Below are 27,880 nucleotides of genomic sequence, written 5' to 3' on the forward strand. Positions count from 1 at the left end.
CATCCTGCTCACGCCCTCTGCAGCATGGCCTTTGGTTTACATGCCCTAACGTGCCTTCAGTTAGCTAGTTTTCAAGTCAAGCTTTTGATTTGCCTCATGTTTCCCCCCCTTTCATATTTGATACTCTAGGTATGACAGCAGGGATTTCCCTCCCTTCTCAAGAGCACAGAGGCTAGAAGTGGGAAAGGCCATGAGGGGAACTAGCATTCTCCCCTGCTGAATTGCACTGTTTGTTTTATTGAAATTTCAAGTGTGTGTTCTCCAGAGATGCTCAGATCTACAGAAAATTAAAGCTCCATGTATGTGACCAAACTCAAATTAAAATTGTATTTCAGCCTTCTGTACTTAGATGCTCAGCATGTGTGTTTCTGCTGCTATACAACTATGAGAGAATTTTTAATAGCATATGTAACAGGTGTCAGAAACATTTCATAAACTGATGTTTAATTATAACCAACAGTTAAAGTTTTGTAGACAAAGCAGATAAATAAAATAGGAAATAATTCTTGTTATTTCAACAGGTATTTAAGATAGCATTTGATATTTGACTCATTTCCAAAAGGAATAAAGTCCAAGAGGTTTAAAAATAAAGAATAACCCTTGAACTTCTATTCTTGGGCTATTTTCCAGATGTATTTTTAAATCAACTTTTGTTTCTACTATGTTCTGTGATTGGCACACTTGTCCTTTTAATTTACCACCTTCTTCGCTGCTTTCAGAGGAGATAACCAGCTCGGTGACATTAGAGACATATTTCCTGAATAATTTGAAGGCAGATGATCGCCAAAACCTGGAAAAAGGAAAATACAATTGCAGTTTTTTCCTTTGGGTCACTCTGTGCACCTCAATTTATTTATCTGCTTTTAAAATAAAAGGTTTTCTTAATATTCATGTAAAAGACCGAGCACTCATTTCCATTAAGTGTATTAGTGTAAGGATAGATTGTTTCATTTTCTTTCAGTCTGTAGTAGTACCATAGAATCATAAATAAATCTAGCAATGTTTACTATTTTTCATTTAAAGGTTTCATTCTACTTAGTCTTACACTTGTACATGTGGCACATGGACTTGGACCACACTTTTCTAAAGTGACATCTAATTCAGAGTATGTCTAGGAGGGTTTATGCCAAACTGAGATGTATGATTTGAAATCTAAAAAGGGGAATACCCTACAAAGTCTACACTTCTTGAAAACTTTAGTGTAAGTGATTTTGCTGAAGTCAGGGAGCAAATCAGTAGCAAAGTTTTTAAGTAGATCCAATGCCAATGTATTGCACTTTACTGCCTCAGTCTTGCAATTTCCAGAGTAGAAAATGTGAATGCCAAAAATTAAGTCCTTTTTTGTATGCAGCAACTAGATATCTAAGTCTAGATCCGTAGATTTTAAAGCATTGAATCAGCTATGTTTTTGATCTGTACAGCACCTAACAATATTTTGATATACAACAGGTGTTTGAAATGGATATTGCCAAGCAGTTGCAAGCATATGAAGTTGAATACCATGTGCTTCAGGATGAGCTTATAGATTCATCTTTAAATGACAATCAGAGACTGGATAAATTAGAAAAGGCAAACAGTAGCTTGCGCAAACAAAACTTTGATCTCCTGGAAGAACTGCAGGTACAATTTATATTTCAGATTTAATTAACATTCTAATTTTTCCACCTTTTCAGAAGAGACCATCCTACACCAAGGCACAGGAGAGACTGGTGTTTGGTCTAGTGACTTTAAAGCATAGCCACTTGCAATTTTATTTAGTTTAGCCTTTAAAGTTTAAATGCAGAAGAAATTCTGAGAAGGGGGTGGATAGAGCATATGCTTGCAATTAGCGAAAAGTTGATTCATCACGCTGTCTCGTCTCTTGTAATTAAAATCATAGCTGTAGAAGATGACTAAAAATGCACAAAGTGCTTTCTCAACTTCATTTTTACGTTTTCAGTCACTGCTTTATTACAGCAGGGATACTAGTCTATCACAAATGGGAAAGCTAATGCCAGTGTCGCAATTCAGAGATACATCAGATAGGGGATACATTGTCTATAAAGAGATACTCTTTCTTAAGAAAAAGATTTTTTTTTTTTTAAACAGTTATCCAGACTGTTTAGACAATATGTGAAATAATGATTTCTAACATGTGCTCGGTGCCTGTTCAGTCTGCAGCTTTTTCAGAGGCAGTACTTCTGGTCTCTGTAGGAGTTATTCTTTGCTTAACTGTTCAAGAAGTCAGCTTTCTGGCTGCTTTATAACAGGACATTTGTTACAAAACTTTTGACCGTGGATTTAGTTTGATGGAGAAAGGGACTTCAAGGGTAAGAAGCAGACATTTCAAGCCTCTTGATTATTGTTAAAAACATAGACTTTGTAAGATAATAGGTGAGGGCTTCCCGAGTTCAGGTTTTTCAGCCATTGGTCCTGTATCATGACTAAAGCTAGCCAACCGTGCAGACTTAGATTGCCTCTCCTAACAAAAATTTGCTTAAGCTATAAATTCTGATCCTCTGGTATCTGAACCTGTTTCAGGTTCTAAGATGAGCCTTAGAGAAGTCAGAAGAAAAGATACTCCTCTGCAAGATATTTTCATAAAACTTCAGGCATATGGGCAAGGAAATTGAATGTAGCATGGGGGAGAAGGATTTCTGGGATAAGATTCAAGATGTGATGTCCTGTAGATACCTGCATCAGGGGATCTTCCACCCACTCCTGCCCCTAAAGACTTTGCAGCCCTAAGCAGTTTTTCACAAAGCTCATCTCCACCTGAGTGCTGGCAAGTCAGCACTTAACATCATAGTGGGGAACTTATCTGCCTGTAGTGTTGGAGCAATCCCTTTGTCTTGGAGGTGGGCTTCATCATAGCTGATGGGAGGAAAATGCATCACCAAACAATGTGGGTCATGGTTTGTCAATATTTTTCCCCCAAAAGCTGAACTTTTTAGCCCACCATAATTACATGAACGGCGGTGAGCTCATCAGAAAGGCAAAGACTTCCCTGAAAGCCAAGACCATCCAGTGCTCTTGTCTCCAAATGTTATCCAGTACTGAAACTTCCAAACAGATCTCTGTCTTTTGTCAAAGTACCTCAGCTACAGATCTCACATGATGAGTTTGAATGATCTAATACTTTGTTTCAACATGAAGTAGAATGCCCATATGTGCAGCCTTTTGAAGGACAATGTTTGGAATTTTTCAAGATGTGTTGTCCATTTGCATATTGCACTAAATCCCCTCCTCCCCCTTTGCCTCCAAATCTGGCATTTGTTGGACTCAGTGTCGAGATGAAATGAGGATGCAGCTAACAGGATGGATTGTCTTTGCTTTGCTAAGCATATAGAATTCAACAAATATGGCTGACCAAAAATGTCTCCCAACTGACCCGTACAGAGGTTTATCTTAACCTGCAGTTCTGTAGTGTATAATTTGCAGACTTGGTAACTTTCTAATTTCATTACTTTGCATTATATTCTGAGTTCAATTGTGAACTAATCAAAGCAATCAAGATGAGAGAGGGAAGTTTCTTGTTATAGGCAAAACCATAGTTGTAGTCTAAAGTACACAGATCTAATAACATTCACACTTGCGTTTACCTTTGCAATTTTTCATCATTTAGAGAGTATCTTATATGTATTAATGTATCTCAAAAAATAATTTAAAGTTGGTTTCAGTTACTAATGAATTTCCTTTTTTTTTCCTTTCCCTCCTTCCGCCCCCTCCTCCTTTCTTCTTACTTTGAAAGGTGGCTAATGGAAAGATCCAAAACCTTGAAGCTACAGTAGAGCTTTTGTTGACCAATGAAGGCAAATTAAAGCAGTCCATTCTCACTCTTGAGCAGGAGCGAGCAGCTTTGCTGAAAGCAGTGGAAGAGATGCGGAAAAAGATTGGTGATACAGATGGGAAGCCTCTACTTACTAGACAAGAACACGTGGGTGCTGACTGACATTCACAGTTGTAATGGAGCAGAGAAGCTGAGCAAGAAACAAAGGGAGGAACTGGGTCTTTTTGTCATGATCCATGGGGATTTGACATTGTCATCTTCATTGTACATGCCTTACTGTAGCAAAGCAAGATACGAGCAGGGTGGCTTCCCATGTCAGCGAAGCTAGTTTCTTGGGGAGAAGGCTCTTAGTATGTAGAAATACTATGAACATTAAGATGCCACATAATAACAAGCAGAAGAAACTTAATAGTGCGTGCAGTCATACACAATACACTGTAAAGATGTCATGGATTCTTCCTTAAGTGCTTCTAAACCTAAGTGCTTTGTGTTCGTCACATATTTTGTTTGTGTGTAGATCACCACCGTGTTAAATAGCACATCCTTTAGAAGGTCCTTTGAAGAAATATGGCAGTGTAAAACCTTTGAATGGATGACTGCCCCATTGCAGCTATGCGGTGGTAACATTTACAGAGAGTTTTGTGACTGGACTCAAGATACTTTTGACAGTGTAATTCCCCTACAGCTTGACTGTGTTCTGTTAATTATGTTGTTTATGCTTCAAAAAACTGCTTCCTGATGCTTGTCAATCCATTGGACTCCAGAGAGCTGGTCTTCATCATATGTAACTATGCATAATTGGGGGGTTGCCATCTGTTTTTATAAGTGCGTTGTTTTAGTACGTTTTTTGTTTAACAACCATTAATTTAGTGCATTGTTAGTTGGCATTATCTGATAAACATACTGTATATGGTAACTCCATTATGATTAACAAAGTACACTGACATTGGTTTGGTGAAGTCTGTGACTCTTGCAACATCATCCAAGGATTTATATTCAGATTCTTCAAGTTTCATCTTATTTATTTCCGATCTGCTGTGTGATGTAAGACATCTTTTTGCTGGGAAACTAATGCCCAGTGTCATGGTTTTTTCCCTTTATTTGGTACTCTGTGCCCACCCATCCTCTGGTCCTCTTTAAGGCTTTTTCTGGAGTAGCGGAGGCATTTCAAGAGCTTCATGTTGTGCCAGATATGCTTAAACTGTTCTGTAAAGGGTATGGCAGTTTGAATTAGGACACCATTCTTTTAACAATGCATCTTTTGAGTAAAATTACACATGTAAAAAAAAAAAAAAATCTCACTTTCCTTAATACCATGAAAGTAGTTTTCAGGCCAGTTAGAGCGCCACTGCTACAAGTGCAATAACATCCATGGATATCCAGTTGTTTGGGTTTGCTTCAGAATCAGGAATAGTGCCATAGTTTTGTTCAGTCCCCAGGCACAGAGTTAATAGGCATCAGTGTTTTGTTATGGTGGAGATTCACCCAGGAGATGTGATTTTTATTTTATTTTTTTCTTAAATTGATGTTTTTATTTTTAAAATTTCAAAGCACACAGTTTTTTCTCTGACTGGCAATGTAGAAAAGGTTTTGTTTTACTTTTTCCTTTTCTCATGCAAATCCCCCTGACACATTGTGGTTGTAGTTTAATAGGAGAGCTGTAACATTCACCTACTGTGCAGAACAAATACCTCTATGTAGGTCAAAAAGAAAAAGAGAATTTACTCTTCAATTTCTAGAAGCTTTGTTTGACTCTGGTGTCTTAAATATGTCTGGTTCTTGCAAATCCACTCCTGTATTCACTTAGTATTGAAATTCCAGATAAATCAATTATTATTAATGCATTTACGTCTTAGCCTTGTTTTTTTTATTTGGAAATCCATATTGAAGCTCATGCTTCGTGTTTAAAATCTCGTCATAATGGACCTCATACTGTTAGAGCACTCAGTAATGTTGCGTTTTTACAGCATAGTGCCATAATTCATACACTGACTTTTTAACGAGAGCAATAAAAAAAATAATAATCTATGCCTATATCTATGTTTGTACATTTTTTGACATTTAAAAACAAAAACAGTTGGTGGGGTCACAGTTCAGAACCATGTAAGCTGAGACTTTCCCTGAAAGTACAGTACCATCTACAGTGGTTATTAATGAAAACTCTTAGTCTTCAGACTCTTCTAAACATGCTAAGGATCCAGTTGTGATCTTGGGACCTGCATCTGCGTATGTTGACTGAGGTGAAGTCCGTTCCACATGGCCCAGGGAGGCATTCTGTTTTGTGATGTTTTGCTTCTCTGCCAGCATAAGTGGAGGACTACTTCTAGTCCAAAGCCTTTTATTGAGAATGTGTGTAATTCCAGAAGTGCACTTAGAAGAGAACTAAAGTCACTGTTCTCAGAATGCACAAATGTGGTAAATAGATAACGAACAACTTTTTGCTTTGGTAACTATATAGATGTAACTGTTTCATTGTACCAGGGAGTTGTATTTTCTGTGCATACAAATGAGTTTTCTATTTGTGCATATGCAAATTAATATGATTTTATTAAATATGTAAATGCCTGGCAAAATGAGGGATCATGCCATCCACTGGTCCAGGGTCTGAACATGAATGACATAGTTGATTTAAGTCTTTCTGCTGCTTACACTGAAGCAGATATATGGTATGTTTCTTCAGTATGTCTTTCCCCATGCTGTGCTGATTTTTGTCACCTGGTCTCTCCAGTTCAAGGGGCCAAAGTGGAGGAAGGTAGTATCCCTTACCCAGTTCCCAACTTTGGAAAAGCTTGAGGATTTTCCTTTCAGAAGTATGAGAAAGAAGTAATAGAGCCTAGAGCTAGTCCCAGATACTTGCCTCCTTCTCCAACGACACTCTGTAGCTGAGCACCCTTCAGGATGTGTAAAATTAGATCACATACTGTCTTCCATATGAACAGTAACTTCTGATTCAGAGAATGTTTTAAAAAAAAGCCTGCAAATCCATACACTGGCCCTTAGCAGGGATCCTGAATGAACCGCTCCTGGAAAATCCAAGTTGAAATAATCAACATTTTCTCCATCTCACCTCTACAGATAAAAATCCCAGGAGTGATGCTTAGTTTTTGAAGAAAAGAAAAAACAGTGATGACAGACGGAAGGAAGATGTTCACTTGTATGCACAACCTAGGCTCCCAGAGGTGTGTGACAAAGGCAGCAAAGCCTGCAGTGTAAGTGTGCTGGTGAATGACATTGATGCAGTAGTCCAGAGAGAGGTTAGCCTGAAATGTGGAAAGAACTAACGTTGGCATGTGCAACAAGAAAAAGGCAGCTCCTCTAACACCATAGCAGTGAACAGCACTGCATAGCTGGAGGACCTGCTGTGGTGTGCTGTGGTCACCCCGTTCTGTTTTGGTTTTTTTTTTCCACCTAGTGCAAGTGGTAGTTTGTGGTAGGTACTTGTGACTCCCTGTGCTTCTGGCAGTTTGATGTACTTTTATATTTTGCCCTGTTGTCTGTTTCCAGAGATCATTAGTTAATGCAGAATCTGAGAATGATGATACAGTGCCTATCGTGGGAAGGTCAAAGCACTTTCATAAACGCACATATTACAGGTCTTCCCTTGTTCAGCATGAGAATTGAGTCACAAAGAAGTTCAATGACGTGCACCAAATATTTCAGGTTCTCACTGCTTGCTGGCACTGGAATACAGATCTTCTAAGTCGTGGTCAAATTGTCTTGCTGGTTGTCTGAAAGATTGTTCCAGAAGGACTGTAACATGTAGTCAGTAGTCATGCAATGCTCTGCTGAAACAATGTAAAATGGGAAGCGCAGTCGCTGGAACCTTGTCCTTTCCTGACAGCTATACCTCCCTCCCAACAGTAACTCTCGGTCCTACTAAAACACATTGTCCCCTTACCAGGTACCTCCTCTGCAGGTACCTAGCACCCTCCAGCTCTTGCTTGCAGGTGCACTGCCAGCAGTCCTGAGTAGCACGGACTGTAGTATAGCATCACCAGTCAAGCAATATTCTTGGAATTTTTTTCAAACAGTAATCTTTGATAAGAGTTGCCGTTACTTAGGACAAAGTCATGAAACTGCAGCTAGTAGGACTCTGAATGAAGGACAGTAATCTACGCAGAGCAAAGAGGACAACGTAGCTAGTGCTTTTTCTCCTTTGGGATCTTCATGCACCATTCAGTGGAGTAAGGAGCTGAATCCAGTTTCTTTGACTTCAAGTCCACCATGGTAGCTGCTGCAATTCCACCATAATAAAACAGCCTGGTATGTCAACATGGCAGAGCACACCACTTAGCCAAGTCAGCTGGGATAGTGTCAGTGCCCTCGGTGCAGTCCCCTCTTTCCTGGGGGTTTGGCTGCTTAATTAGATAATGCAACTTAGATAATGCAGACATCTAGCTGTGAGGCACTTCTGGCCTCCAGTGGCTTTTGACCTCAATGCTTGCTTCCCTTGCAGCCATTCAGCAAAAAGCTGGAAGAAGCTGAGTGATTCCCACCCTGCCACCATCTCTTAGGAGCTGCATTTAAGCTGAGGCTTTTGTGCTTGGTCCCTGCCTGAGCTGTGTTGCGGCCACACTTGCACCTGGCCGTGTACCCTTGTTGATCCTGACCTACAGACTTGGCTTCCTGGCTTGACCTCACCGCCATGGCCTTGTCTGGTGACCTGGACTGTTGACCTGCTTTGCTTGTCCTTTTTGGGTACTGTGAGACAGCCCCCTTGTCAGTAAATTGCCCCCCTTGCCTGCCTGCCTGTCACCCTCAGCTCCTAGCTCACTTTTCCCTTCAGAGCAGCACCTGCCCTTGCTGCTCCCCGACAGACAGCCCCATCACACAGCTCAAGATACATGTCTACATTGCTTCTGCTTCCAGTGCTGGGCTGGTCAGAGCTTGTTTAGGTGTCTCTGCATGCCACTGCTCTTCATTGAGCAAGCAAGCCAGTTCTCTTAGAGGTTGCTTAGGGACCTCCAACATAATAGTCGCGCTGTGTAAAAGGGCCCTTACTAGTCCCCCATCTATTTCAAAATAATGTGATCATGTTCTTTTCCACTTCAAACAGTGCACCGTATTTGCATACTATGTTGATGACACCAGAAAAGCACCTAAAACAAAAAGAATACATTTTGACTACAGCTGGATGAATTCCATGATTGCTTGAGGCACCTTAGATCATTGCATGGTATTTATACTGTGTCACGCCCTGTGATGTGAAGTAATTTTTCTTTGACAGAGCTTTACTAGAACAGGTACGTGGGAGGGAGAAGAACGCTGGCAGCCAAGCTAACCATGGGGAGTGCAACTCAGGCATTGCCTTCGGAAGGCACATGTGTGGCTTACACCCACTAAGTTTTACATAACCTAAATTAGGGTGGATCACTGGGTAGTCATTTGCTTCTGCAGCTGCCAGAAAGCGTTCCTTTCATCTAAACAAACCTGAGGCTGCAAGAATTCAGTGCCTCAAAGTAGGCCTTTTCAGCATAACCCAAAGCAAATCAGTAAGTACTTCATTATGGAGAAGACTCTACTCACTCCTTTGTATAAATAGATTTTTTTCTTCTGTCTAATTGTATCATATATTTCCATGGTGTTAGAAAAGCTTTGGGGCTATAGATGTTAAAAGATGATGAAATTCTTCTTACAGAGAGAACAGAGATTATTAAAACAGGGGTTCGGGAGAAGCTTGTAGTAGCTCCCCGTCCCTGACTTTTCTCATGCAACATTTCAGAACCCCAAAGAGTTTTTAGGAAATTTTTCTGGCATTTCTAAAGTGTTATATTTCACAAGTAGAAATTGCTGCTACAGAAAGAGATGGAAGCAGGAGTCTGCTTTTGGTTAAGAGTAAAATGACAAGACCAACAAAGATGTTCTGACAACAGTCATATTGGTCCTAGGCTCAACTGGATGCCAACTTCTTTCTGTCTCTGTCTAGCACTCTTGTGTAATACCTTTCCTTTTGTTAACATTTCATGCTAGACTGCTTGTCTACAAAGGAGATATAAATGCATTTTTCATTTTCCGGCTAAAAGTAGAATATGATAATTACCTTTTGTATCGGTGGTGTTCTGTTACTAATGAGACAGCGAGTTTCCATTTCTCACTAGTTATTTGCAAGTCAGTCTTATCAAGATGTTCCTCAGGAAAAAAAGTCTTCTTGCTAGAACTTGATTCACCCTACTTCTCTTGAAAGTGGGGTCTTTTTGTCTGTTTAACTAGCATTTAAGAAGTTTCCAAGTTCTGTTTTCTCAGGGGTTTTTTTCATAAGCTGTTACAGGATGAACAAATACTTACAAGACTCCTATATAGAGTCTTTTTCCATGTTTCCAACATCTGATGCTTAGGATGCTGTTGGCGCTGTAGATAGTGAAATGTCTTGCAATGTCAAAGATTTGGAATTGTCAAGGCAACAGTTGACTCAAAGAGCTTGTTTCTTCCATGTATTAGTTAAGATGAGCTGAGTAGCTTGAAGTCGGCCACTGACTGGGACTTTGAGCTCATGAAGCCATAGATTCTTGATGGGATTAGTGTTACATGTTATTTGCAGTTTTCTCTTAGGGCATATCACAAAATATCTGATTCCAAAACAAACTAAAAACCTGAAATGCAGTTGCTGTTTAGTATTTAATGGCCTGCTACACCAGTTGTGTCTAGTATTTTTTGGTAAGGAATCTCAAATGGTGGTTTCAGTGGTTAGAGGCTGAGGTAACAGGCAGATACAGAGAAGCAGTGAACCTTGCAATTGGCAAAGTAGCAATATAATTAACAGTATGTAAGTAAGGAATAATTATAGAGCCTTTGGAGTTCATTCTATACAGTAAACTTGTCAAGAAAGTTGTTAATAAACATTATGCTCATCTTGAGAGAAGAAAAAACTAAGATGCTTATTAAAAATAGAAAGAGATGGACTGTCAAGAAAGGAATATGTAGGGCCAGGCATGATAAAGCCATGATGTTTTCAAGACCCGCAGCAGGATGTCTAACATACCATAAAGAGGTATGAGTGCAAATACCCATTGAACTGAGAGGCAATACAAATCTGAGTGTAGTGAAATAATCTGGATAAGCCTCAGAAAACCTTCAGGGGTTTTTTGCAGTTCCTGATGGAGTTCATAGAGGCAGGCCTCAGTGCAAGCAAGGTTTCTCTGATGAAGAAAATGTGCTGTTCTTTTCAAACAGTGGAGAAAGTCGAATAAGACCTGGTCACATAACCTAGTCATCTGATCAGGAAAGGTTGCTTCCTGCTAGAATGGAAAGTAAGGGAAGACGTTTTAATATAGAAATATCCTCCGACAGCCTCTGGCACATCTCTGGAATGCGCTGATGTCTTCATGGTGCTCAGAACAAGCTTCAGTTTCAATAGTACCTAGAAACAACAATCAAATAACAATTTAAGTAGCAACTTCCAGCTATGGACGCTTTTACAATATGTAACCTTGCTGGGACTGAAATGAAGACAGTCCATGATGCTGGTCTATTATCGTAAGGCCCCTGCTTGAAGCTTTTCTCGGTGATACCTGCCACCTACCTTACCTTTAACAAGAAAAAGGTAGTTATTCACAAAATTTTGTTTTTATTGTTTGACTGTAGAATTTGTGACCTTAACTTCATCGTTTGGCATTAAGCTGCTAAACTACAACAGAGTAAAAAGATTGCTTTAATGCACTGACTTTGCAGGAAGACAATAAAAAGGATGGTGAGCCAGAACGTATGCAGGTGTTTTACCCTACATGTACAGAAATTATATCTGCAGAAACTGTGAGTGGCTCACTCGGCTCCTGCAAGATTTAATGGGATTGTGTAATGGAGTCATATATAACTACTGACTTCAGTGTTACTGTATGCTAGTTTAGGTATGCTGGCTAGTGTGAAAGGTGCCATAGCAAGCCATTAACCATACTCCGGTAGCTGCCAAGCTCTGTATGCGGTAGGAAAAATAAGTCTGTGTTAGCCTAAATCAAACATGCATAAACAGCATGTTCTATCCTCCGAACATCTTTAGGCATCCAAAATTATTAGCATTTATTTAAAAAAAAAAAAAAAACACCATTTCAGATTCACTCATAATTTATTCCAAGCATCTCAGTTCCAGAAAGGAGTACTATTTTAACTGGGGCAGATGTTTATGAGACGTTACTAAATAGAATCATAGAGTCATTAAGGTTGGAAGAGACCCTTAAGATCATTGAGTCCAACTGTTAACCTAGCACTGCCAAGTCCACCACTAAACCATGTCCTCAAGCACCACATCTACCCATCTTTTAAATACCTCCAGGGATGGAGACTCAACCACTTCCCTGGGCAGTCTGTTCCAATGCCTGACTACCCTTTCAGTGAAGAAATTTTTTCTAATATCCAACCTAAACTTCCCCTGGTGCAGCTTGAGGATGTTTCCTCTTGTCCTATCACTCGTTACTTGGGAGAAGAGACCAACTCCCACCTCGCTACAACCTCCTTTCAGGTAGTTGTAGAGAGCAATAAGGTCTCCCCTCAGCCTCCTTTTCTCCAGACTAAACAACCCCAGCTCCCTCAGCCGCTCCTCATAAGACTTGTGCTCTAGACCCTTCACCAACTTCGTTGCTCTTCCTTGGACACACTCCAGCACCTTGATGTCCTTCTTGTAGTGAGGGGCCCAAAACAGTACTCGAGGTGTGGCCTCACCAGTGCCGAGTACAGGGGCACTGTCACCTCCCTGCTCCTGCTGGCCACACTATTCCTGATACAAGCCAGGATGCCATTGGCCTTCTTGGCCACCTGGGCACACTGCTGGCTCATGTTCAGCTGGCTGCCAACCAACACCCCCAGGTCCTTTTCCGCCAGGCAGCTCTCCAGCCACTCCTCCCCCAGCCTGTAGCATTGCATGGGGTTGTGGTGACTGAAGTGCAGGACCCGGCACTTAGCCTTGTTGAATCTCATACAGTTGGCCTTGGCCCAACGATCCAGCCTGTCCAGGTCCCTCTCTAGGGCCTTCCTACCCTCCAGCAGATCGACACTTCCACCCAACTTGGTGTCGTCTGCAAACTTACTGAGGGTGCACTCAATCCCCTCATCCAGATCACCAATGAAGATGTTGAACAGGACCAGCCCCAACACTGAGCCCTGGGGAACACCACTCGTGGCTGGGCACCAACTGGATTTGACTCCGTTCACCACCACTCTCTGGGCTCGGCCATCCAGCCAGTTTTTAACCCAGCGCAGAGTGCACCCATCCAAGCTGTGAGCAGCCAGCTTCTCCAGGAGAATGCTGTGGGAGACTGTGTCAAAGGCTTTACTGAAGTCCAGGCAGACAACATCCACAGCCTTCCGCTCATCCACTAAGCAGGTCCCCTTGTCATAGAAGGAGACCAGGTTAGTGAAACAGGACCTCCCTTTCATAAACACATGCTGGCTGGGCCTGATTCCCCAGTTGTCCCGCATGTGCCGCATAATGCACTCAAGATGACCTGCTCCATGACCTTCCCTGCCACCAAGGTCAGGCTGACAGGCCTGTAGTTCCCCGGATCCTCCTTCTGACCCTTCTTGTAGCTGGGTGTCACATTTGCTAACTTCCAGGCAGCTAGGACCTCCCCAGTTGACCAGGACTGCTGATAAATGATGGAGAGTGGCTTGGCCAGCTCCTCTGCCAGCACCCTCAGTATCCTCGGGTGGATAGGTTCAGATTAAGGCAACAATTGCTTGAAATTGTGGACAAATTGAGGAATATATATTTGGATGTTTGAGGAGATCTGTGCTAATTATTATTTGCTGAGTGTGTGTCCCAAGTACAGTAAGTTCTTGTTTCCTCTTTTCTAAAACTTCATGCTTCCACAAAGGATAAAATCTTCCGTGGTCAGCTTTTGCTTAAAAAAGAAGTAGGAAGTTCTATGATTAAAGGAACATGAGTGTATGTGAAAGAAGGAGGAAATGAGAGTTTCAGAAGTGAAGAGCTGGCAGCAGGGATTTACCCAAACCCTTTGTATGACCTCCAGAGAGATCCCAGCAAACAACATGCAACGTCTCACTGCTGTGGCCTACAAATTTCAGGAATTTTTCGTTACTGCAGTGTGATCTCAGAGGAAAGGTTATAGTATACTTTCCCTCGAAAGCCTCTTCTGTATTCCTCTCCCACCAGCTACTCTATTTTGCAACATAAAGATGGGACATGCATGTAACACGGACACAAGGCAAAATACCTGCAAGCTCTGTTGTCTGTCACTTAGCCACTATGTCATGATGAACCAACCAGTCATGAGGAAAAACTTACATCAGTGGGGACTAAGGTACTTGCTTCAGCTTGTGGGGTCCGCAAGAGTCACCTGCTCCGTACTGACTCTAGTCCTGTGCATTTTGGTGAAGCGTATCTGCTGGAAAACCAGCAGGATATGATCCAGCAGGCATCAAGAGATGATGACTCTTCCACTTTCCATGATGGTTTGATCTAGGAGAGAAGGTCAAACAAGAATGAAAGGCTGAAATCTCTATAGAGTCAACAGACTTCTTTTTTTGAGCCAGCAGATCAACCATTGGAATAATGAATTCTTAAAAGATTTTATGTTTTCTCCCGCATTGCCTTTGTTACCAAGTATGGTCTCTGCCCAGCAGTTGCTGGTACTGCCAGCCCTCTCACCTGTACTAAGGAAACCAAGGGCATGGGCAGTCTGAAAGCTTTTATGCATGTCAGGATCTTGCTTTTTCAATCAGCAACCGAAGGATTATGTTAGCCTATGTCCCATTCCCGATGCATGGTTTCAAATCCAGTTCCTCCCTTCAGTTCATGATCCTTGGCTATTTTCTCAAGGCACGTCTCCACATTTCTTTAGAGGTAGATTTAAAAAAAGCTGCCTGTGATCTGAGATATACTGAACCTACCAAATGGAGTAGTTCATTTCACCCAGAATCCACACCTTATTGCTCTGCTTCCCAGCCAAGTTTATTAGTTTGGGCTCAGTGCAGTCCTGATGGCAGTTACGTGATTCCCAGTTTGGAATTAGCCTGTGCCCAGGAAGCTTGGAGTACAGATGGAGCTCACTCATGTCAGCCTACACCATTCCATGAAGACATACTTTCAGTGTTATCAGGTCAACTTCAAGGCTTCCTTTTGACTAAGGTACAATGGGCATATAAGCACTGTGAAGCATTTTCCCAGCCCTTGACCGTTTATGTTGTGGGCTTCTGTACCACCTTCCATTTTCCCAAATTGTTGGAAGACAGGCACAGAAACTGTATGTGATGCTCCATTGGTGGTCTTCTCCATGCCCCTGGTTAGTCCTTCATTTCCATGTTTGTAGATGATGTTAGATCTTCTTGTCCCAGCACACCCTGGGAATGCATGTTAAATTAGCGGCAATGACCATGGTTCCTAAGGCCTTTTCAGTCATGGACATTTTCCATCATCCAGATGTTTGTTTTGTAGCTATGGCACAGATTATTCATTCCCAGTTGTGTAACTTTTCACTGCATTAAAACATTTTATCTCCTTAGGGCTGCATACCACTATAACAATCAAGACCACTCAGAAGCCTTCCTAAGCTCCTATCTTTTAAAGATCATCTGTGGGGAAAAACGTCTATAACTGCATTTCTCATCTCCCTGTGGAAGTCTACAAGATTCACTGAAGTTTCCAGTCTGGAAGTATGTACATCATGATCACCCCGCTTCCCCTGGTTCCAGCCCCCACTGCTACGTGGGTGGGCAAGGCACTGGGCTGAGATCAGATCATTAATTGAACTTTTTAAAGGTAGGAGCAACTTTTAAATGTGAGCAACTTTTAAATATAAGCAACTCAAGAGTTGCCAGCTGTGTTCATTACTAAGGGCCTGGACATTCAGCATATACTAAGGTTCTCACTGGCTACCAAACTGGCCTAATTTGGAGGCAAAAAAGCAGTTACTAGTCACACTGGAGATCAGATGGCACCGTGAAAAGATGTGCTGCATATTCCACAAAAAAAGGCTCATTTCCTTGCCTTAATTCATTTGGCCATTTGTCCTAACTATGCTCTGACTGTAATGAAAGAGAGAGCTTTTTCCTTCTCTCTCCAACCGCCTTTTGCAAAAGGATTGTAAAGCTTCAGGCAGTTAGCCTGGCTATGTAGCCATTGCTGTTACTGGAGGAGGTTTAAAAATTAAACAGCTGTCATACCCAGACCCATCACAAATATCAGGCTGATTATAATGTAGGCTTACACTGGGCAGATGGTAACTATCTTCTTAATTACAAGTTTTAAAGTCTTTCTGTCTCTCAGGTCTAGCATGTTCTGTCTATGTAAGGGAAGAAACACCAACACCGTGAAGTATTACCCTGCTGCATCTTGTTAGGAAGGGAAGAAATTTGATTTTAAAAAGAAAACCCACAAAACTTTTGGCAGAGATTTAAACTACTTTTTTGTTGTTATTGTTTCATTTTACTTTTCTTTTAGTACCTGATATTAAAGGACCCAAATTTATCCCCAAGGGGGAATTTAATCATCAATTCCAACAGGAACAGGATGGTTCCTTTATTATTCCTACCTCAGATAACAAACTGCCTCTGGGGGAGGGGTTCCTTTGTTGTTGCTGGTTTATTTTTTTAATGTGTTTATTACCCTTGGAGTTTAAGACCTAAGCCTATAATCTCCAAAGCAAAGTAGCGATTGTGACCCTAAGCGAAGGAGGTGCTGTAATGCTGTTGTTCAGTATTATGCAAGCTGCTGAGGGCCGTGCTGTGCAGAATGCTTCCGTCTCCTCAGACATCGACTTCCACGAGATGTAGTTTTTCTAAATGATACCAGGTGTTGTACAGAAAAACCAGGAGAGCAGAGGAGCTGAACCAAGTTGTTGGTATGGCTTTTCACACGTGTGCATGTTGCTGTAGGCAGGCACCTTCTACAGGTGAAAATGTGGCCCCACCCCATGGGTGGATTTAAAAGCATTCATTGACCTTGATTTTTCTATCAAACTTTCTACTTTGGCATTTGTGTGCTGTGTAAAGTTAGTGTCCCTGGAGGATGGTGTGTTTTCCTAACAGTTAACTTTTGCCTAAATCAGAGGTTTTTAGGCCACAGGGGATTGATGAGCTAGCCAAGTATAGAACTGCAAACTGGTTTCAGCTACAATGCTGAAGTAAATGTGGCAATCAGGAGAAAAAGCACGGAAGGACAAGGGTGACATAGATGAGACCAGACAGCTTTAAGACGGTTGCTATACGTCCTGCCTGCTCCTAGTGCTGTGCCTCACTGTGGAGGCCCCACTGAAATGCTGGCTGTTGTGGAAAGCTGTGCAGGGGAAGCAACTGGTGGGACGTGTTAGAGAAACCCGATAAACAAACCGAGCGCCAGAGAGAAGCCGTAGAAAGGGCAGGGTGGAGGCACAGGAAGCGAAAGCCCTGTAACCAGCAGTGCTGCCCTGCCGCCGCCAGCCGACTCATCGTCGGCATCTGTCCTGCACCCATGGGAGTGCTGCACAGCGTTTGGCACCAGAGACATCAAACCGCCTGCACACAAGGGGATGAACATGTGAAAGACAGCTGGTGAGGCCTAATGAAGTTTCCAGAAGAAGCCACGTGGCTTAGTCTGCCTCAAGATTTCTATTTACACCAACCTGAGAGATAAGGATTTGGGTTTGCTTTGTATTGATTAAATTCAGGCTCTAATTTTTACATAATTTGTACATCGAGAGTAACCGCATTTTTGTTATCTCTTTTCCAGATATAGATTTAGCTGCTTTGCTGGAGTGAACATCAAACAATCTTTCCTTCTGAAAAGTTTAGGGAATTAAAACTTATCTAGAGAATTTTGTACTGATTTCCTGTATTTAGCATAGTTTTAATATTACCAATATACAGGATGACTCAAAGACTCTTTTACTCTTCAATTAAAGCGGTCAGCTAACTTCAGGCATTGATTTTCAAAATGAATATTTAATTGACTTCCTAATTCTGCATTTGTGCAAGAGTCACAAAGCGTGCATTTCTGCATTAAGGAATTCACGTCAGCGGTGAAGCAAATTCTCCACTAGATGGTAATGTTGTTTCAGATGGTTTGTGTTGAAAGGAGCTTCGCTGCCAACAGCTCCAAAAAGAAGTGGACTCCATGAGATTTGTCCAAGAAGTGATCTTTGGCTGATTTGGGAAAGAAAAAAGTTTCTATTTATCAGAAAATCATTTTTGGTTTGAAAAGGTTTTCATGAAAACTTTGTATGTGCTGTAATTATTAGGATCGTGGAAGTTTTAGTTCATGAAACAACTTTGAAAATGTCTAAAACCAATGAATTAGTTGACAGAGAATGCAGATGGCAAGCAGAATGATCTCTGCTTTATGCTCTTATCTGATACCCATCATTGTTGCTGAGGGACTCAAAATCCTTCAGTTGTTTCTAGCCACAGTTTTGCTGGGAAGTAGAAACGCTCTTCTCCTGCTTTTATGGCAATGGAGACAGAGAAGCAAAAGACTATTTCTGCAACGGTACTAGAAAGCCTCACTAGCTCCATCAGTGCAATCCTTGGGGTAAAATAGCAGCTGTGCTCCACTTCACCTGCCTCCTGGGGCTTGGTATGGCCATCAGACACAGTATGAACCGCGGTGTACATGCAACGCAGGCTCTGGGCAGGCCCGGCAGCCAGTCACACCTGTACTCGCAGGTCGCTACCGGCTCTGTGCAGAGCTGGTGTGCAGTGCTGGTGGTGCTGGGCAGTCATACTGGAGAGCATCGCTGCCATGTGGCTTCTCATAGTATTAGTCCACTGCGGCAAAAATCAGATCCGGGAACAAGCACCTTACTATTCAGAGTGAATGTGGGCTGCAGAGTTGGGACCAAAGGGTGGCCTTTATCACAGAAACATAATTTACCTTTATTTGCATTCAGCAAAACACAACCACTATGAAATGAAAAAAGGCCAATGTGCCCCACAAGGAGAAATAAGTTCTTTTATGTGCTACAAGGAAACAGCTGCAGGCCGGCTCCTAAGCAGTATCTGAGGCCAGTGCAGCTCTGGCAAATGTTTTAATAAATCTTTAAACAGCACGTAGCATTAAAGCTAAACATGGTTTGCACCTTAGATCTTGACCTAAGGTTTCCAGCTTCTGTACTAAGATTTAGCATGAAATTCAGTGGGATCTTATATTAAATTTTACCTTAGTATGCTGACAGATCTAAACCATAGTATTGCAAACACTGACCAAAAATTAGCTCGGTTTGTTTCTTAGAGGTGATCCACTGATGTTACAAATTAAAAGCAGAACGATGCTATTTGCAAACAATAACGTGCTCTCCACTAGCACTGGCTGAGAACATCATCACTTAACTTGCATCAAGTAAGAGAATCCCTGTCAACACTGGATCCTCTGATCACATGAGACTCAATTACATATACGTTCAAGTTCATCTGTGCTAGTTTTATTTTTAGTAATAAAGCAAAGTTTAAAAAAAGACTTTTCACCTTTCACTTGCAACAAGAAAGATACCACCAGGAAAAACTCTAACAGAGTTCAATAGAGGTTTGATTTAAAGTAATGATTCCTGATTTTCGTAGTTCTGCAATGGGATTCCATTAATTGTTGTTAAATGATTATTCAAGCCTTGGCTACAGAGGGATGGTTATGACTGTAGATACAGTTATGGAAAGGAACAATTTGGACTGAGAGGGGCAAATGTAATGCTTCTGCTTCAAGTTTGCGTTAGTTTCCTTATTCTGTACTCCTTGCACACTTCAGCCCGACGGGAACACGGATAACTGTCATTTTTCCTTTAAATCAGAGAAACGGAGGTTTATCCCGCTCCCAAGAGAGGTGAAATGAATCTCACACTCGGGGAAGTCTTTGCAGACCCTTCTGAGGGCACTTGCCCATTGCCAATTGCTGCACCCCTGCCTTATCTAGAGAGGCAACATTTACAATGAGAGGTTATAGTTTTAATCAGACCTAACACATGTGATGACCTTTCGGGCTCAGATTGTATTCAGCTGTCCAGATAGGAAGCTGCAAAATCAGAACTGAATGAAGGTTAGACACATGTGCTCTTACCAGATGCATACTGCATTGGTTACCCTGGATGCTTTTGCTGACCTACCCACCAAAGACGCCTTCTCGTGGCTGTATCTATTTCAATCCCCAACTGACTAGCAAGCATGCCAGCCGGAAGAACCTTAGTTAAAAAAGACAAACCTGTTGTTAATTCTAAAGATGCTAAATGGTGCTGTCTCAGCCAAAACTGCCACTGGTTTCCACTAGAGTATGGTCTCAGAAAGGAGTAAGTGCAGGACTGAAGGTTAAAGACCAGCTTTATCTGAGAAGAAGGATGAGTTCATCCTGGTTATCCAGTCTTCTGTTACCACACTAAGACCTGGAGACCGCAGCATATATTATGATTTTAGCACAGTCTTCTGTCACAAACAGCTGCTCTGATACGTAACAATACAACTAAGGTTAACATTATGTTAGTATGACCTTTAAGACCATTGTGAGCCTTTAGCTATGTGGAGAGTTAGTTTCTTCATGTTGCAGATCATCTGAACACAGACAGAGAGCAGCCTTTCTGACGCTCTTTGCGGAACAAACTTTTAGAAAAACCTCTGGGCAGCCCATCTTCTACCCACAAAATGAATTTCTGTCCATACTCAGTGACAGCCCGGTAACCCGCGAGGCCCACTCAGAGTTACACGACGCAAGTGGCTGCCAGCCTGGCTGTCGGCAGAGCAACCTCAATGTGCTTTTCACAGAGAAAACATGCAAGAGACCTGGAAAACCTCTTTTCCTTGCTCTTTTTTCTTTTTCCTTGCTCTTGTTCCTAATTTGCACCTGCTAGTTCTGAGACGTCAGAACATGTCAGAAGTCCTCACCAGATTGTCAGATTGGCCTCCCAGAGGTGAGGACAATACTTGACCCCACAATTTTGTTCTGAGCCAGGTTTGGGGGCAGAGCCTGTTTCACATCGCTGGCAAGTGGCACTGCTGTGGGGTCACCAGTGAGTTTGTAGATACCCGCAGTGCCTCCCTAGGTAACTCGCCATTGCCCAGGCCACATAGCCAGCTAAGAAAAGAGTGGATGCATAGGAGTTGTGTTAGAGCTGATTTTTACTGCAGAATTAATTCATGACTTAATCAGTCCAGCGAACAGAAAAGATCTGTGTTGGTAATACTTTTCTTTTTATTGAGAAAATGATCTGAACAATGTAGGTGTTTTTGTTTAAGTTGAAATGTATCAGATGTTCGTGTTGTATCGCACTTTTATTATTCTCATAATCTCACAATATTATGAAATCTAATTTAATACTGCATGTTGTAATTTGGCAGTCTAAAAAAATCTTATCCAGAAAAAATGTCACTATTTTCACTTATCATCCCAAATTAAAATCCTAGCAATTTTACAGCTCTCTGTTAGAAAAGAGCTAGTTAGAAAGCATTATTCCATTTCTCTGCTTCTCTATAGAGCTTTTCATCTTCAGATTTCAAGTGCTTTAGAGAGGACATCCCATTTTCTCCCTCTTTATAAGCACAGCAGTGGAAACATAATGAGTGTAAATGGCCCTGTTTGGGCTCACCCTGCTCTGCAAAAGCAGAGGCATGAGGGAGATGGATGTTGGAGAACCCTTAGCCCCTCTCCACCACTCTAACCCCTACACAGCTGGGCCTTCCCTGGGTATAAACTCCTTGTCAAAGTGCAGAGCACAGTGGCACTCAGCCAGGAGTGAGAAGCTGAACTGTAGTAGCAGAAAGCATTGAAAAAGATATTACTGGGTTGGGGGTGGTTATGCTAAGACATATGAATAAGCAGCAATCTGCGTACAGCCAAAGTCCTTAAAAATACTTTTTGCTTTTGACTCTACGTTAGATGTCTAAACTCTATGGTCTAAATGGAGCACGGTTAAACATGCATCTTAACCTTTAGAAAGCTGAAATATTTAGCTGTTCTTCCAAGAGTGAGCCCTCAAATTAAATGACCCCAGATCTATATTGCTGCTAGATCTGCACTGCAGTTGTCACTTATTTTTAGCAAAAAGTTATTAACTTCCTTTGTCCAAATTAATGTATTTCTAAAAAAAAAAAACCCAACCCCAAGGACCCTGAGGCTAATGCTTTTTGCCATGCAACAAAAGACATACATGCAGCACCAGTGAGCGGAAAGAGGCAGGGTAGGGCACCCCTGGCCAGCAAACACCCCTCGCCTGGTGCAGGGGCCGCTGCGCCCTGCCGGGATGTGTGAGGAGGACAGGGCCAGGGCGAGGGGTGGCGGGAGCCCGGCTTCGCCGAGCAGAATTCTCCAGCTTCACCTTTGGTGTAAGCCGGGGTGGCAGACCCAAAGGAGAGTAAGGCTGTTAATGCCAGACAGGGGCCTTGGGAAAAGCATCAACATGTGAGAGCTGCTGGGCACCACTGAGAGGCGACTTGATTTAAACCCTTCAGTCTCCTAAATTATTCACCTGTGTCGCTGCCTGTGTGTCCTGGAGGGACACCGCCTTGGAGCACAGCACACACAGGCTGAACAGGTGACAGGATTCACCCTGTCCATAACTTTCTGTGCAGAGCAAAGTGCATGGTGTGGTGGAGCAGAAAACACCTCTGGATAAGGCAAACCACTAGGGCTGAACTTGCTCTGCTGAGGATACGTGTGGCGAGATCCTGGGCTGCATCTGTACAAGGGACCATGCAGAGTCCAGGGAGAGGATGGCACAAACAAAATTTCTTGGGCTGTTCGTGGGATTGGAAAAGGAACCGTGGCCTAACATAACCTCGTGGCTTGGCTTCCCACAGACTAACCGCCTGTTTCTGGAGCACTTCACAGCCGGAGCAGAGCTCTGTGCTCCTGCTCTGCACTGCTATCCATACATAAACCAGCATGGAGGTGTCTGCTTGAGCTCCCGTCGTTAGCATGTGAGATAGATAGACAGACACATCCCGAGCCTCCACAGGTCACTGGATCAGCATGGCTGGAGAGCTGCAAGATGCACCCCAGTGCAACCCATTTCTACAAAAGATGCTGAAAAACTGCTCCCAAAGTTCCTATCCCCAGTGCATCCTTGCTTCACCTGATTTGAGCCTCTTCAGCAAGCTGACCCCTCTGCACTAGGTAAAAGAGATGAAGATGAACTGAATACCTCACCTGTAGCATCTGTGTGCTGTGAAACGTGAGCAGAACCGAGGGAAGAAGGCTTGTGCAGGTAAAAGGTGGGCTAATGAAGCAGGACAGCACTACTGAAACTGGTATAGGCGGTTGGGGCAAACCCCCTGCAGAAGATCTGGAAGTGGCTAAACCGTGTATGTGATGTGCTGCGAGTTGACTTTTTGATGTCATCAGATACCAGTCAATAAGGCCATGAGTAAATACCAATGCCGATTAGGAAAATAAATGCGTAAATTTGATGTCCAGAAATTTTTAAGGAAAAAGATGCTTGTGAGGGAACAGGTACTCTCTCTCTGATATTTTTAAACCTAATATCCAGAGCAGGCAGGAAGCATTAGAGCAAAAGCAGGATTTCCTCCTAGTAAATTCAGTTTCCCTCTTTTAGTTTAATTACATTGTACTGAGCGATGTCATTCTTTTTTTAAGTTACAGACTGAGAAGTTAAATAAAAGAAGGAACAAACAGAAAAAAACAAAAAAGAGAGAAAGAAAAGCAAAAGCACATGCAATTGCATTGCCTTTGGCATGTGAAAAAGTGCAGCCAGAAGTGGCTCGTGGATAGACTGTGTCTTAGGGCTGTGTACAACTTGTACCAGCGCCTGAGCTGTCCTTGCTGCACTCCCTCAGAGCAGCTGGTGCACAATGAGTCTGGATTACTTTCCATGCATGCTTGTTTGTACCTACTAATGAAAATGAAGCCCAAAATATTGTGTTTCTTCAGCTATGTCTTCTTAATTTAGCTATTGCCAACCACCTGATCCCACTGTGGATTTCACCTCACTCTAGTTGTCTGATTGCACTGCACTCCAATTTTCTTTTTTTTTTCTCTGCAGAGCTTTCTGTTCATCTAGATAAATCTTATTTGCTGATGATCTTTCTGTAATATTTTAGTTGCAGGATCTAGAAAGTTTTTGCAAATTAAGTAGAGAGGGGTTTTTTTGCTCCAGTCTTACCTTTACGTTTAGAGCAGTGACCAACATAGCCTTTAAAATTACTCTTCCAGAGAGTTTTTTTCTACAAACGCTGGCTTGTGCAAGGTGCCGTGGGGAGAGGGGCAAAGGGAACAGGGGACTGAAGCAGGAAAGGCTCAATTCTTAGGGAAAGCACTACGCAGGACACCCCAAGCCAGCTGTTGAAGGTGCAGTAGGGCAGGCTGAAGTTTGGGGAGGTTTGCGCTGTGAATCAGGCCACTGTGGCCCACCGGCAGGTGTGGCTGGTGTTTATGGGAGCAGCGCCTTTTCTATTGGGAGCACCAGCAGTATGCAAATGCGGAAAAATTGGCAGGAAGGCTGTGCTGGGGGCAAAGCCAAGAAATCACATCCGCCCCGGAGCTGCGCGCCATGGGCCAAGCGTCAGAAATTGTCCCGGAGGGTCAGGCAGCCCCAGCAGCTCTGCATTGCTTCATGCGATAGGCAGTCACTTGGCAACAGCCTGCATCCCACTCACAATTGGCAGCGCATTCTCCGTGTCCGCGTGTCCGCAGCCTTTGAGGGGAGGGAGGCTGCGGCAGGTACTGAAATCGGACTGTAAAGGTCACCGTGTAGCTTCCTGAATATGTCATAGAAACCAGGCTGGCAAAGGGCACACGCGCAGCAGCAGAAGACCTTGAACCCTTGTGCAAATTTACCAAGGGATATGGAAACGCAAACACGGGGGAGCCCAGTGAGAGCTGTGGTGGTTACAGCTACCTCTGAATAGCAGTTTTTAACTAGAGTTGGTCATGAATTTTGCAACCAAATGCTTTTCATCAGATATTGCCTGCTCTGATCAGACTCGAGAGTTTTTCACTAGGATATGTACATATTGAGCAAATCTATTTCCCTTTCCTTTTTTTTTTTTCTTTTCTCTTTTCTCCTTCTTCCTTTTTCTTTTAAGACAGAGAGAGAAAGAGGAGTGCTTGTAAGGACAAAACAAGCTATTTGGTCATAACATCCCATTAGTCCCTTTCCCGCAAGCAGCCAGCAGTGGGGTGATTAGAGCCTTCCTCTGGGAGGAGGAAAGAGCCCAAGTCTGGATACACCCCCTGCCAGCTCCAGGCCAAAGGAACAACACTCACTGTTTTCCCTCCCGAGTGTTTTCTCTGTTGGGGAATGATAAGGAATGTGTTTTTCAGTGGTTTCTGTGAAAGCTCCTATGCTTGTTATAGAAAATTGTTCATTTTACAGAAATAATAGTTTCTTTTTTTTATTAATGGTTCCCCTCACCGTGGGGTAGGTTGAACAACTGGCTGGCTTGCTAGGCCAGGAAGAAGGGCACTCAGTACTGAATGCCTCAGACCAGGCTCTTGGCTGGTGGGGCATCTCTTGATTTTTGCAAAGTCTTTCAAAAGGTCTTGGGCTCCTTCCCACTCAGGATAGGAAAGACTTTGAAATTTTGCAGTTTTGTGGGATGAGGAAACTATTTTCCACCAGACACTATTCCTCAGAAAATATGTTAGGAAGCAGCCAAGGAAACTGGGAGAACAGCTAAGTCTTCATGTGTCAAGCTTACATCTAGTGGGGTGAAGGAATGGGTTTACTTCACTTCAGGGCTTTTAATTCTATGCCTGCCTTACTGTGTGAGTTTATAATAGAGAGAAAGTTCCCTGAAGAATTATCATCAGCCAAAAACTGTGATTCCAAAAACTGAGTTGAAGGATATTTCTCTTTGAGACTAGGTTGGGAATCACTGGGACCTTGAGCTTGGAACAGAAGGAGATAGACAGCCTAACTCTCTGTATGCAACTCTGAGGTAAGCTAGCCGTACATCTTACAGAAACATGTTTTAACGATGGTATGTTTAAAGGCAAAAAAGTTTGCATGAACAAATATTTGTGTCACTGCTACTCTGTTGCAACTGATTTATTGGCAAAGCTTCTTGAGGCAGGAACTGCCAATAAGTCATGAGTGAAGTCACGGGCAATTAAAGATGAGTGAATATTAGAATAACTAGGAGCTGTATTTGGAGACAACGTTGCGGAATTTGTGTTCTTATCCATGCATGTTAAGAACTTCGTGAAGTATTTTGATACATCAATACTCTGGAGATGATACCATCTTTTTCATTGATGTTTTGGTAGTTCCAGTCTCAGCTGAACCCAGAGGTGGGAAGTTTAGCAAAAATGTTCTTTAAGATTTTTCACTTCTCTGCTTTCAGTATCCAGAATAATTTTCACTTCGGTTTAGCTTGAGTTGACTGTTACTTTTACTTAGATGAGTTTACACTTTTTGAAAAGGTAGGCAGTAAAAGTTTGTTTATGACACCATTAATTAATTAATAATTCAGTGTGTGCATTATTTATTTTGTACATTACCGTCGTCTCTTTGGCTTAGATGTTCTCCATTTGTTGGCTGATGCTTGTCTCTGAAAATGGGTTTCTAAATGTCAATAATTCCAAATCTGTCTCATTCCAATAGCCTGCATGATAAAAGATTGTATTTTAGTTAGGTGGATAATTTATTCCTGGACTGATAAGCACTAGGCATGGTGCAATCACTCTGCAAGGTTCTTGACATGAAAGCTCTGTGTGTGCTCTATGTAGTTTCTTTTGATTGTTTGGTTAGCTCACCCCAACATTACTAGCTAACTTTATGCCAATATGGAATACAAAATATTTCTCTGGCTTCTCCTCTGGGAGCAATTTCTGCTGTAGGTTGCTAGGAGGGAAACTTGGTCCCTCCATAAAGGACAGGGACTTCTATTTTCCACATCCTTTTCATAAAGCATGTGTGAAGATACAGCTCCTTGTGTCTGTTCCTCTCTCGGGTCTTTTCCTCTCCTCCATATAACTTCAAGTCAACCTTGTGGTCCCTACTGCTTTGTCACAACAAAATTTATGTAAAGGCAGTGGGGGAAGCTGGTGGCTAAGGGGAAGGGAAAACGAGTGGCTGAGAAAAAGAAATGTTCCAGGTGGTGTGGAACAAAGTGAGAAATGGGAATAGCCTGCAGTCAGGGAGAGGAGAGAAGGGAGGAGAGCAGAGCGAGGTCACTGCTGTGGCAGGGTAAGAAAAAGCTGAAATGTGTCTTCATCCCAATGATTGCCTTGGACATCAACAGCCATCAGCAGTGTGGTAGTACGGAGCAAAAAATAAAATTGTTCTTTTTTTAACAGCATACATTACAGTTGCCATATATTACAACCAGATAACAGTTAAGTATCCAGTGTATTGTTAATGCACAGTTAAGCATCACCCTTCCGAGAACACATGTAAACCTTCTGTTTAAAAGATCTCCATTTTCCAGTGTAATTCACAGAGACTTATCTATGTAAAGACATACTGGAGCGAGTCTCCTGCTAATATTTCTTATCTAGGAGACACTTAGGGCCTCTGAGATGATCCTTAACTCATCTTTGTCTTAGAGTGCTGTTTGATGTCTTTCCAAGCCAGATGTATCTTCTTTAACACAAACCTTTATGGTCTTCCTTTTTTCTGTGTTCCCTGTAGGCTCCACTCCAGGGCTTGCCTGCTAGCTCTGATATCTGATTTCCTCAGACAGTGCCTAATCCGTTTCCACTTTCTTTAATAGTAGGTTTGATGCATCTCTCTTGTACTATACTGTGCTCTCATTTGTTATCCATCCAACCATCCATTAATGTCTAAAACTTGGAGGGATAGCAATGTTTAGAAGTATTCTTATCAGTTCTTTTGTGGTCCCCAGTGTCTCTGACCTGTTCAGTAAAATTCCCTTTACGTGTCTGTTCAGAATTGAAGTTCATTTCCACACAACTTTGAAACAGTAAAAGCTACTGGTTCTTCTCCCATCCCAGTACAATTATCTTCTTTTATTTCATAGGACTAACTCATAAGTTTTCCAGCCTGAATGACTCTACTTTTGCAGTCCGTGTGTTTTGCTACATTATTCAGTATCCTTTTTATCTTCACTGCCTTTATCAGCTTCCTGCTTTGTAAATTTGCCTGTTTCAGTTTCTTCCCATTGTCAGTCTTTGCAGTCACGTGCTGTCACATCTGCTCAACGACTCGGATATCATCTGTGAAATCTAGGTCTTCCAGGATTTTGACTGGTGTTCACCATATCCCTGTCAATGGTACTCCTCAGTCAATAAATGGA

The 27,880-nt window shown here is 42.3% G+C and overlaps 1 protein-coding gene across 10 annotated transcripts in view; it reads left to right on the plus strand.

The window, feature by feature from the left end:
• Positions 1-5,803, plus strand: part of TBC1D1 (TBC1 domain family member 1) — a 117,343-nt gene extending 111,540 nt beyond the window's left edge. For all 10 annotated transcript variants that reach the window (XM_087736262.1, XM_087736260.1, XM_087736266.1 and 7 more), the window contains 2 exons: positions 1,450-1,620; positions 3,731-5,803. In XM_087736262.1, coding sequence (XP_087592388.1) covers positions 1,450-1,620; positions 3,731-3,931 — 372 coding nt within the window. In that variant the 3' untranslated portion in view covers positions 3,932-5,803. The remainder of the gene's footprint in view (positions 1-1,449; positions 1,621-3,730) is intronic.
• Positions 5,804-27,880: the final 22,077 nt, after the last annotated feature.

The sequence above is a fragment of the Nipponia nippon genome, unplaced genomic scaffold, assembly GCF_047370975.1.
Source record: "Nipponia nippon isolate SJK-2023a ecotype South Korea unplaced genomic scaffold, ASM4737097v1 scaffold_6, whole genome shotgun sequence".
Lineage (NCBI taxonomy): Eukaryota > Metazoa > Chordata > Aves > Pelecaniformes > Threskiornithidae > Nipponia > Nipponia nippon.